This window comes from Clinocottus analis, unplaced genomic scaffold (genome assembly GCF_023055335.1).
Source record: "Clinocottus analis isolate CAN_PGR_092001 unplaced genomic scaffold, fCliAna1.0.p SCAF_14, whole genome shotgun sequence".
Classification (NCBI taxonomy): domain Eukaryota; kingdom Metazoa; phylum Chordata; class Actinopteri; order Perciformes; family Cottidae; genus Clinocottus; species Clinocottus analis.
Genome location: NW_027175865.1, coordinates 12,440,736 through 12,453,607, shown reverse-complemented (window position 1 = coordinate 12,453,607; position 12,872 = coordinate 12,440,736). Strand labels below are relative to the sequence as shown.

The window sequence follows — 12,872 nt, the reverse complement described above, 5'->3', positions numbered from 1 at the left end:
GTCACACATTCCGTTAGTCTGATTACACATCCACGCGCACACACAGATTTGTGTGTCTGTATGCATTGTGTCTTTCATACTCACCTTTTCGCCTTTTTCCCCTTTAAAGCCAGCAATTGCCTGCAACACACATACAAACATGCACAGTTACACACTCTGCAGTGGCCTACGTAACACATGTTCTAATAGAACGACGTGAATGTAAAGCCAGGGATTACATTTCCTTCCCCATTCAGAAATAAACAACCAGCACAATTGCACACACATAGACAGAGCAACATTCTTATTATGTTGGATATTCAATGAACGCGTCACAAGTACAAGTTTGTAAAGTAAAATGAGTTGTAATTCATGTACTCTCCAGGTGGTGACACTGTTACACAAAACAAAACTGTGCTAAACTCCTGTGCTGCTACAGCACCCAGCTAAGAAGGATGGGAGGTTGGCGAGCTGTCGCACACACTCACAAACACGTCGAAATGCACTCAGAAAACACACAGGCGGATCCCGTGGGAGACGGAGATCAATAGGAAAGTCGGATTCCCACCGCACAGGAGTGAGGAGACCAGCTGCTCCTCACAGGAGGGCACACACATTCAAGCACATACCAAATAAGGATAACCATTCGAAATAACCAAAGCCTTTCTGTTTTTTTCCTTGACAGAAGCGAGTAATTAAAGCTGAATCCCCCCACCCGGTGTTTCTGGGAGTCATGCTTTTGAACGCCAGAAAGTTTGCATATATTGAAGCAGTGACTGTGAGCTTGCCGTTATGCCAAAAGGGCGGTAGTAACAGCGCAGAGACAATGTGTAATTCTCCCGCTTCTCCTCCCTCCGCCTCCCCACCATCCTTCCTACGAGCTACAAATCTATCAATGGCTGGCTCGACCGGCTGCGATGACGAGTCACTTGTTCCGAGCTCTTGTCTGGCTGTGAGCTGAGTCAAGTCCTGATAGAGTTCCACTTAAAACCTCAGCAGCCGTGCTTTTATTGTTTATTATCTACATTCAGCCTTTATAATGGAAAAGTTGCATTGTTGCGAAAGGGCAGAACACTTTCGCTGTGCATCCTTGGAGACGAGCGCATTACGCCGTCTTTACTACTCTCACTTAAAAGAGCAGACATGAGAATCTCCACGGATCATACATACCATGCTCACTGCATAGTAAGTTAGAATACCCATCGGGTTTTGGTGTATTTAGACTGTTCATACTTTGAAACCAACAGCATCTATCTAACTCTCTAAATGTTTGTTGTTCCACAAACACATGAGGAACCACCTTCCTCTCTCTCTCCCCCCTTTTTGCTCTTTCTTGTCCTCCTCTCTTTTCACTAAGGTTATGTGCAGGACCATCAGTCATCCTTCGACCTCTCTCTCTCTCTCTCTCTCTCTCTTTCCCCTGGCTGTTGGTTCCTCCTTCCAGATGTTTTGCATCTGCATCACCTCACGCACCACAAGCAATCATTATCACGCAACACTACTTTATCTGTTGACGATATTTAAATACCGACGTGTGCACCCTTTAGTGTATTAGTCTATTAAATTGACACCCAGGTACAAGGTTTTGTTTAGGCACAAATATGCCATGTATGTAGTGCCACATTGAGTAATTCACATGTAAATAAATAGGCTCACGTTTTGACATCCGACATCCCAACACACAGGTGGTAATTCTACATGCATGCCAACATCCATGCTCATTTATGAGCATTGACATCTCAAATGACAGGCTGTATGTTAGCGCCAAAATGATGTCGTTCAGTCTAGTTTTTTTGGTATTAAACATCCCAATGGGCTCATTTTTTTGAGGAGTGGAGGGGGGATTTGTCTCTCTGGCTGCCAGGACTTGACAGATCAAGCACAATATCCAGCACTAATAAATATTGAATTACAGCATAAACATACATTAGTACTTGCTCGGGATGTATGTTTAAATATATGTAAAAACAATTCCACTTGGGTTTAAGTGCCACTTTCTCAAAAGCATTACTTCCTCTGACTCTTCCTCCAATGCCAAAAGATAAATGCTGAAACTTTATGGAAAAGCCCGTTGTACTAATAGATTCCTGGTGAGCCTTCTGACTCACATCACCATGAAGACACTTATGGAGCAGAACACGCTATAGAGGAATAGCTGAAGCAGCAAGACATGAACAGTGACATGAATATTGGTTTTTAACTGAGCTTTAGGATTGTGCAGCAGAAGCCAAATCCCCCTCTTATTCAGAGCATGTATTCCCATTATCGCATTAACACATGGGCCTGCTTGGAGATATGTGTTGTTTTTTTGTGTTGCAAATGGTGCTACGGGGTTGACAGGTTGTATTGATAATGAATTCCTTTGGGTACCGTGCCATAGAAGAAAAAAAAAAAAAAAGCCTCTCCTGTGTAATTTGTCCACATTAAATTCACAGAACAGAAGAAAAGTCAATGTTGCTCCTTTGCAAGCGTTCGCCCCAGTGGCAGCGGCACACCGAGTTCTCCAACTCAGGTAATAACCTACATTGAGGAAGTCAGGGAGGGAGGGGGTGTGGCCAGCTGCATTAGTAAGCACACGCAAGAGCAACATAATGAAGCGTCTGGAGTTTCATATTCTATTTGTGAACAGAGCATGCCCATTGTAGGCGAATGATAAAATGAATAGGCTGCAGCAACTCCCGACTGAGGCCCAGCACATAATGAGGTGTAAATCAGTCAGCATGCTGGATACATGTATGGGGAGAGGGGAATAGATATACTATTTATGTCCCCCCTTGCACAACATGCATACACACAACATAAAAGGCAAAACATTGATTTATCTCTCCATATGCTTCCTAGACCCTACATATGAGTTTTGAGGCCCCAACTCCACTGCATGTGTTCAGGCTGAGGGAGCTTGAGGCTTCTTGCTCAAGAGGCGACCGTCTTGGTCTGAACCCCCGTGCTGCCTCACACGACGCATTAGAAATCCAATACTTTAAAATAAAGTGTGTGTTTGTGTGTGAAATGTGAGGCTTACTTTGTCTGCCAGATCCTTTGAGGCAAAAATCTCCTGCTGGTAGATCGAAAGAAACGACAAGAGAATTGAAAGAACGAAAGAAAGGGAGGGAGGAGGGGGAGAAGGAAAAATAGTCAAGCCTTTTTTCTTTCACATCATATCTGAACATGACCTCATTATTACTAAATGTTTTGGCTTCACATTGGTCCAAAATTTGTCTCCGTCTATGTTTAGACACTAATACTGACAGTTTCATGGCCAAAACTCGCTCAAATCATATTCAGACACGCTGAATCCAATAGCTTTGAAGAGCATTCACAGAAATAGTATTCAGTCTGGTTTTCTCCATTTTGACAGCACTGTAACCTAGTTCTTGTTTCAGCCCTGACTCTCGCCCAATTTGTATCAAGAAATGTACGTATCTAAATGTTCAAAATTCCTCTCAAACCTTCGAACATATAGTTTCTATTCACAGTCGCTTGCAGCTCTGCTGCAGTTCATAGGAACCAAAAATGTTCCCAGGAATGGCTCCAAAAAATCCACATCATATGACATCTTTAGCACACTGTTGTTTCCTGTTGCATGTGGAGTGCATCCCTCTTAACATTGTTGCCATTACAATGCATTGCATCAGATAGACAACAAGGAAAGGAGAAATAAGAGCCATTTTGGTTTCATACACGGCTCATTAACAGTTCTTCTTTATTCTGAGTGAAAAAAGACATGAAAGAGGATGAGCAGAGGGAAAAAGAGAAGTACAGTTCCCCATGAGCACAGAGGCTAATGAAGAGAGGCACAGCGTTACAAGTCACGCACAAAAAAAAAGAGTTGACGGCAAGAAACATGGAGGAATGACTGGAAAGCTGAACGGAAACAATTTGTTGAAGGCGGCAAGTTAGAAGACGGCGAAATATGGAAGCGTTTCAGCAAAGGGAAGAAGAGAGAAGACATTCTCCAGCTGGTTTTGGACTTCAACATAAAAGTCAAGTAGAAACACGCTGAGACCTGAGAATGAAATACAAAGACGCCTGTGGATCCTCTGAGGATCAGATGACCGTTCAGCTGGGAGTTGGGCTGAAAGAAAGAAGAAAAAGAAGTTCCCAGTGCTGCAAGATGAGAAACAAAAAGTGTGGGTGAGGTTCGTCGCACCTCAGGAAGACAGTTACTGCTGTGACCCGAACCCAGAGACAAGCGATGGCACCAAACCTGATTTCACTGGCATTTGCAAAAGCAGGTTGTTTAGCATGTGGTATCGGTCTTGCAATCCAACCCTTGCTTCAAGTGTTGCTATAAAAGGAGTACTGCTGTATAATTATCAGAATTACTACGAACGCTTAAAAGCCAATATCAATGCAGCAGAAACACAGATTTCACATTCTTTACCTACAACGACCAACCATTCAGTGAGACATTCAGGTGTGTTACGCTAGTAGTTAAGCTAAAGCAGCCTCAAGCAGAGATGAGAAGGATTTTAGTCGTCTTCAGACACAAACGACAGTGATTCCAGTGACATCACTTCTTAAATCACAATGTATGCGACTTATGGAGCCACAAAAGGGTTAATACAACTTTCTTTCACATATGCAGTAGTAGTCATTAAGACCTGTAAAAAGGCTTTCATGTGTATAACCTCTCAGGCTACTTAAGGAGAAAAAGGGAGAATAATGTATGTTACTGGCTTAACGAAGGCATATACATGCACATAAATGCTATTTTACCAAAAGCTGACCCCAGCTTACCCTCCTCTCACTGCCAATAATGCAAATCACTCTTTCCATATCCAGAACACCTAACATTCCACGTAAGCAGAGTTTAATACACTGCCACTCAGTGAGGCTTAGTTTAATGAAAGCAGTGCTTCGGCTCAGCAACATCTGGCCTGCACACTGGAATTTGGGATTATGTTTGTCATATATACAGATACTGTGTACAAAGAGAACATGCAGATAAAAATAGAAACCACTGAAGTTAGTCTGTGCATGTATGAGCATGCTGGGGAAATAGGGCAAAAAGACAAAGGAGACGGGGTAGATAATAGGAAAAGAAATAAGAAAATGAGTACAGAAACGAGTCTGGGCTGCATTCATGGCAGGTACACATCTGTAAGGAAGATGGTGGGAACATAACCAGGTACGGAATATTGGACTGTGAGGATAAACATTATAATGAACACGTGTCAAAACAGTCAGTGTGCAACTAATAGCAGAGGAGAAAGTGAGAAAGAATGACAGAGAGAGACGGCATGCCGGAGTTATTTTAACCGAGTCTGGCTGAAAGCACCTAAGGGATTGATTACTGTGTCCTAAGTCTGCCAGAGCTCGAAGTTAACACCAGCCCTCCACAAGATAAACAACAGGCCGTAATGAATAGATAATTGGATATAGATCCCATTATTATGAATAATGAAAGAAGCGACTGTGGAAACAAAAAATACATTTCTTTTAAGTTATACTGGTCGAACGTCATGCATCAGGCAGCATTAAAAAAACACGATGGTCATTTGTTTAAAAAATGCCACCCATGTGTTGCTTAAGGCTCTATTTGTCATGCTTTCGGCGCGGCCCGAGGACACAGTGAAAGATTGCTACCAGCAGACTTAACTGAACCGTATTTTTTAGTGTGTGACACTGTACATGAAGTAGTTGTGTGTATACGTTTGTATAGGGAGTTTGTGTGTGACCACGTGTGTTTTGCATTGGTAACATATATGTGTGCATTTGTGGATTTACCTGATTAAAAGTGTTCTCCAACAGGTCATTCTCTGCAGCACGGCGGGTCTTAGAAGCATCTGCTGGGCACTGAAAATATACAACAGACTTTGAGACAGGGTAAAAGAAAATAGTGATTTTCCACCTAAATCCTACAACGCTTCTCTGCGCCGGACATTAAAAAAAAAAAATCCAACCTTTTAGCTTCATGCTTTACTGTATATTCCAATATTTTTATTCAAAGAATAATGGAAATTGTCAAACTGAGACTATGGCCATGCTAGCAGCTCAATCCAAATAATGCCATGTAATTAATGGTTTGATGAACAGAAGCAGAGGATCATTACCGCAGTGCTATTGAGCTCAAATGTCTCATTTCTGTTCCGTGTAATGTCTCACACACCGTCGCAGTCAGACCACAATGACAGAACAATTGACAACGAGCGGTTCTATCTGTGCTTTGTGTTTCAAGAAGCTACGGGCGTCGTGTGTGTGAGCATGCGAGCGAGTGCCAACAGTGCAGAGGTGCACACGCTCCTCCACTTTTCATTTCCAACTTAAACGCTGCTTGCAGGGGAGCCCTGCAGCACAAACGCCTTGAGCAAGGCAGAAGCGGTTTCCTTCCTCAAAACGCTCTAATCAACAATTCCACAGCATTCAGTCCTGCCTCCAGAGGACTCCTCAGTTTCAAACTTCTGATGGAACTTCTCACCGAATTTGTGTCTCTCTTCAAAAAATGTATTTGGTAATGAAGAAGAAACACATGCACGCACAGACACGCAAGCACAGACACCCTGGAGAATTCTGACAAAAAGTTGGCTGAGCGCAAAAATACCTTCAGCTTATAAATAAACCTAAGAACTGGCTGTTTGCAGTTCTCCCCATACCTGAAGTGAAGAACCACTCGCTCTGTTTTTCTCTGTCTAACAGAACATGCTGTTGTATTTAGGTCCAATAAATCTGTTTTATATTTCTCTGAAGCCTGCAAACAATAACGGCACAAAAATACACATCAAGAGAAGAGGTAAATAGGCACGAGAAAGAAAGAGAAAGATACAGAAATCCTGAAGAAAATGCCATTTCTGAGGCTGAAAAGAAGAAGAAAGTGATACTTTCAGTCAGCCTTGTAGTCACACTTTAGGACTACAAACCGCATCGGCAAACTGCAGTTGATGTAACATAATTGCATACAATGGAATTATTTTAAACTGTTTGTATACATAATACCCTGTTTAAAAAAAAGTTTCTGGAGGATATTTTGTTTTCACAGAAATGAAAAAGCCCGTCGAAGTCAAGTGACGGATTGAGTCTAGTAAGTAACCTCCCTGCATATCAAAAACTATCTTTTGTTTTTCTTTCTGACCCCCGATAATGGAATATCTATAAATCCTAACATGTCGCACTTGTCCTTTAAATTGCAGGTTTATCTTTTATGATTATATAGGATGATTCGTAAATAATTCAGATAATTCAGTGTGGAGCGGGTGTGAAAAGTCTCCACTCCGCACACATTCATTGGTATCGTTAATCATTGTTTTTAATCCGTCAATGATGGTTGCCACACTCACCCTTGCTCCAGGTATCTCACAGCAAGCTTCCTGAATGGCGAGGGACGGGTCACAGTACAGCATCACCTGCTGAATGTCCATCTAAGGTGAGGGAGAGAAAGAGATCAATACATCTATCGAGCAGGTATCCGCACGTCCTCTGTTTTGTTTGGTTAATAATCTAAATATGTTTTAAATGGAGGTAGTGAGCAAGATGGAAAGCCAATTAAATTCACATTTATATAAAGTATTAGGAAAGCACTTTGTCTAAAGCTTTACGTGCGTGTGTGCGCGCGTGTGTGTGTGTGTGTGTGTGTGTGTGTGTGTGTGTGTGTGTGTTTAAACACTTCCTTTCTGCGCTAACAAATTACCCTGCCTGCTTTCTAACTGGGCTGGTTAATGGATCGTCAAACTAAATGCCTGGATTACTGGATCTATTCAGCATTAATAGTCCTGGCTCACCTCAGGCACATTCTCCCAATAATCCACACACTTTTGTAATCAGTACTGAATGAGATTGCCTCCAAAAAAAAAAAAAAAAAAACAGAACTTCAGGGGCATAGCCTACATTTTAAAATAATACAAAAATGCACCTACATAAACATACACGCAAATGTGACTATAAAAATAACATGCATGAAGAGAAGGATTGAGTTCAGATCATGTGCCTTTATGGATAATTGGTTCATTATAACTGTTTTACTCTGTTCATGTCCAACACGGGGTTGTGGGAAATGCCTGGTTTGTTAAAAAAAAAAAGAAGGTCAATACGGAGGGTTTATTAAATTGTATTATGCAGCACATCAATACTCAACACTGTCAATGGCCCAGGGATTTTGGTTCATTCAAAACACTTTCAAAATGGACCAGTTACAGTTTGTTCTTCACACAGAGAAGGACTAAAGGTCACCACACTTTCAAATCCTAAGTTGAGATGACATTTACATTACATAGCTTAAACTAGATCAAAAGCTCTTCAAGGGCCAAGGGCAGTCCCACGCTGCATACTTGATCAAAAGCACACTAGAGATTCTCCTCTCATTCCAGTATTTTCTTCCCCACACATATCCATACCTGCACAGGCCCAGCATCCGAAGCCCGAATGCCCAGAAAAGTGTGCCCGTCAGTGGGCAGAACTCCACGGGGCTCCAGCGGTTTGGTCTCAAGGGAGTTGCAGTCCACAGAGAGGGAGGCGGCTTCGCGCTGCACGCTGAGGGCCACCTTGTGCCAGCGCAAGTCCATCAGGGCCTCCACCCCCTCCCCGGTGAAAACGCAGCTCACCGGGTCAGCTGCAGCCGCTACGCCCCCGGCACGAAGGGACAGGGTGCCATCGAGGCCGTTGAAGTCCACGGAGAGCTGGGTTTCAACACAAGCGCTAATTAGACAACGGACTGTGTGTTAATATGCCAACGCACAAGAACAATTAACTGTATCTAAATGTGTCTGACTGGTGCCGGTTTCCACAAAGAGTGAGATGGACATGCTGTAACACAGCTGTAGAACACAGTTCCAGGGATGAGGTAAAGGGGAAGACATATCAATTACACACGCAGGCAGTACAGCCAATCAATCACTCCTAATGAGGCGACTTGGCCTTCATCCATCATACACATTGAGTATTTAAATCTGGCCTCGACTCTTGGTGATTATGGGGACTCTGAGGGACTCCAGTGCTTCATCATGGAACACACATGAATAACAATGAAGGTGAAAGAGATAGGGGAGCAGAATATGATGATGGAGGGAAGAGCAATGGAGAGACGGGAGCGAGCGAGGGAGGGGATCAGATGAAAATAAAGAGAGGACAAAAGACGCATGGAATGAAAAGGGGGAGTGAATTGAAAAGGTGTCACGAGAGAAAAGAAATTGAAGAGGAAAGTGGACGACTATGCAAAAGGTAGATGAGAGACAGGAGGAACGAGTAGACACAAGGTGTGATGAATAGCAAAGTAAGAGATCAAGGAGAGGAGAGAAGGAAACGTGATGGAGGAAATAGAGGCGGGGCAAAAGGATGCAGGAAGGCATAAAACCCGGCAATAGGGAATCAAGAGGGAGTTGCACCTGGGGGTATCCGTGCTGATCAGAAATCTGGAAGAGGTAGATGGTGTCTCTCAGAGCAGCCTTCTTTAACACCAGAGTGAAGCTGAGGGTGAACTCCTCAGGAAGGCCGTGAGGAAACACCTGACTGGAAGACAGGAAAGCAGAAGCAACAAGGACACGTCACTCCTCCGTTCAGCGATGCCAATCACAGGAAGGAGATTCTAACATCTCGACTGTGTTACAAGCTGGAATCATAGAGTTTTAAAACAGCCTTAATAAAACATTGATATGTACCGTAATGTATGTGTAGATGAACAATGCGAGGCATGTTTCTTGAAAATGTAATCAATGTGTCTGTACTGTTTGTGTTTGTACATCTGTGTACGGTGCAGGAGTATGAACGGTTGTGTGCAGATGTGTCAGTGTCCAGGTATAGTGTGTATATTTGTACATTTTTGTAATTGACATGTGAATATGCAAGCTGTGAAAACTAATTTCACTCTTGACAAACACAGTTGGTCGCCAGGCAGGGAGCTAACATCACATGCAATTAAGAGTTTGACAAATTAGGAAAACTTTTGAATTAAAATGTCTGTTTTTGACGTCTTACTGAGTACAATGGCAAAGTAATCCGTTTCCTGTGTCAAATTCTTCTATAAACCGCAATTATTTTTTCTTTTTTTTACATTTCTCCTCAAATTTGTGAATGCAGCCAGCAGTACAATACAACGCTGTGTGTACTGTAAGCCCCATGGCATTCATTTTCATAGCACATACAATCTAGCAAGCCTCATCCCTCAGGTCAAGGGCATCTAAGCACACAAATACACAATACACACACACACACATATTCACTGCATGGATGTGTGTAGATGTATTGAGAGATGAAGGGTTCACAAACATGTCATGTGAAATGCATGCTCGTCGAGATGGTGAAATAGTCTCACTTGCGCTCTCTCTCACTTTGCGCACACACACACACACACACACACACACACACACACACACACACACACACACACACACACACACACACACACACACACACACACACACACACACACACACAATTGTTGAGGCTGGCAGCTGGTTTCCCGCTTCTAGAAGTGGGGTGACAGTGATTTACGACTAAGGGATGATCCAAGGGAAAACAGCCGACTACTGGACATCAAAACAAAGAGGATGAGTAGAAAAAAAAGTGAGGAAGAAAACACAAGAGAGAGGAGAAAAGTGTGGTGTGGGACAAATACATTTTTTTTTACATAAAATATGAAAATTCACAAGTTGGATATTAAATGAGGCATCACATGCTCATTTTCAGGTTCACGCACATATGCAGGGTTTCTAGAACATGTTTATATGATTTAATTATCAAAAATCACCTTGTTGTTGTCATGCTGTCTGTCTGAATCTACCAGTAGTCAGGCTGTGTCTGAAACATTCAGTTTTGGTCTGCTCTGATCGGCTAACAACAAAAATATGGCACAACTTTGCAAAGTACAGTTTTCAAGCTGTGTGTGTGTGTGTGTGTGTGTGGGGGGGGGACGGGTTGCGGAGGGGGCGTGGGGTGGGGGGGGGGGTAATCAGATGGGGGAATTATATTCTAATGAACCTGCATGTGACATGGGAAGGGGAGTACAATCTGAACGGCTTGTTGATTTAGGCCACCCACACACAAAAAAAGGAAAAAGAAAAGGATTGTGCTGTCTTATTGCACAGTGTGTGGGTTGGTCGGCACTCCAGATACTCAAATGGGCGTGTGCAAGCACTGAAAGAGTGAGTTTCTAGTGACATGCCCCCTTCCAAATCATGCACGAAACAGTATGTAGGTAGAGATGGAAAGAAAGTGTGTGTGTGAGAGAGAGAGAGAGAGAGAGAGACAGATAGAGAGCAAGACAAAGAAAGAGCGCAACTGATGTAGAGAGTAGAGTTTGTTTTGCTGTCGATTAGTGAGATGGGCTGCAGGGCACAAAACCACTCACAAAGTATTGACTTTTAAGTTAAAAGTACTTCACCATAGCCTTTTACATCCCGAGTTCTGGGAGAAAAAAAGAAGAAGAGAAAACACACACACATGCGTACAGTATACACAAACATGCAGTGGGGCGATAAATCACTCAGTACGGGCCAGACAGATTCAGATCCAGCCTTTTCCAACTCAGAAAGAAAGTTACTTCTGCTCCTCTTGGTTTTAAGTTGTTTATTTTTATTTATAGAGAGCGGTAGAGGAAAGTCAGAGCAAGCCAGAGAAACACAGGGGAAGACGGGGAGAGGAAGTCTAATGTTAAAAAAGCAGATGTTTGGATGGGAATATCACCTGGAGAGGTGTACAGTCACCCTTGTACCGGGTTCTAACTGAGCTGGAATCAATTGCTTTCAGTGGAAACGGTTTCTATACCTCAATGTCTTATTCACACCTCACTGAAAGGAATTTCAAACAGGTGGGAGCTAACTTTATAAATGGAGCTGAAAAAGAAGCTGTAGTGCTAAATGCTGTTTGAAGTTGCATTTTTTTTCCTAATATATACAACTTTAGGAAGAAAAATAACTGTGCAGACAGAAGCACAAAAACATTCTGAATGTAAAAATAATAAATACTGGATAAACTGACGGGGGGCCAAACTCCCAAGATGGCTATTAGTCAATGCTGTACAGCCATGCTAATAATAGCTCTGTGAGGCTGCGTAAAGCACAATGCTGCTTTAAGCTCAGTGCTAATGCCCACCTTCTAACTTGGTTAGAATGACAATGTCAACATGCTGTATGCCGTATTCATGTAGCATGTTGTATGGCACCATTTGCTAATTAGCAAAAAAGCAGCCAGGGAATTATTGAAGTCATCCGGATTAATCCACTGGGCATTAACACATACAATTTCACATCAGTACATTTGACATCCATCCATCCATCCATTATCTGAACCGCTTATCCTCGTTAAGGTCGCTGGAGCCGATCCCAGCTGTCAATGGGTGAAGGCAGGGTACTCCCTGGACAAGTTGCCAGTTTATCACAGGGCAGACAACCATTCACACCTACGGGCAATTTAGAATTACCTATGCAGCATGTCTTTGGACTGTGGGAGGAAGCCGGAGAACCCGGAAAGAACCCACGCTGCGAACAGGCAAACTCCACACAGAAGGACCTGCCAGACCAGTATCCGAACCCCGCCCAGACCGGGATCCGAACCACAGACCCCGTTGCAGTGAGGCGTCAATGCGAGCCACTACACCACCGTGCAGCCTGCACTTGCATTTGACAGTTGTCAGATAATTTATTGCAAATCTGCCTGCAGGTAGTCCTGTAAGACATCGTCTGCAAACCGTGAATGCTCATGCAATTTAACCGAGACACCGTATCTGTTGGGATGTTTGGGTTTGGGCTGAATGTGGCCGGTACAGCTAACCAACAGACCAACCGAATGACAGACTGCCATCGCAATCCCTGGAGCAAATAGCATGGCATCGTGTTCCTGCGTGCCCATCTGCGCAGATGCAGTTTAGCTGTTCAAAACTAGAGCCATAACATTCCCCAGCTCAATAAAGGTTGACATAAATTCTACAAAATCACAGCCTCATTTGGTTCGGCTTCTGCATGGAA

The 12,872-nt window shown here is 43.1% G+C and overlaps 1 protein-coding gene across 3 annotated transcripts in view; it reads right to left on the bottom strand.

The window, feature by feature from the left end:
• The window catches only part of col16a1 (collagen, type XVI, alpha 1), a 59,623-nt gene that overhangs the window by 28,443 nt on the left and 18,308 nt on the right, over positions 1–12,872 (bottom strand). For 2 of the 3 annotated variants that reach the window (XM_068575510.1, XM_068575512.1), the window contains exons 5-10: positions 9,297–9,420; positions 8,310–8,591; positions 7,257–7,337; positions 5,710–5,778; positions 3,002–3,037; positions 85–120 (exon numbers count right to left, since the gene is read on the bottom strand). In XM_068575510.1, the coding sequence (XP_068431611.1) occupies positions 85–120; positions 3,002–3,037; positions 5,710–5,778; positions 7,257–7,337; positions 8,310–8,591; positions 9,297–9,420 (628 nt within the window). The remainder of the gene's footprint in view (positions 1–84; positions 121–3,001; positions 3,038–5,709; positions 5,779–7,256; positions 7,338–8,309; positions 8,592–9,296; positions 9,421–12,872) is intronic. The other variant, XM_068575511.1, reaches the window with a different exon arrangement.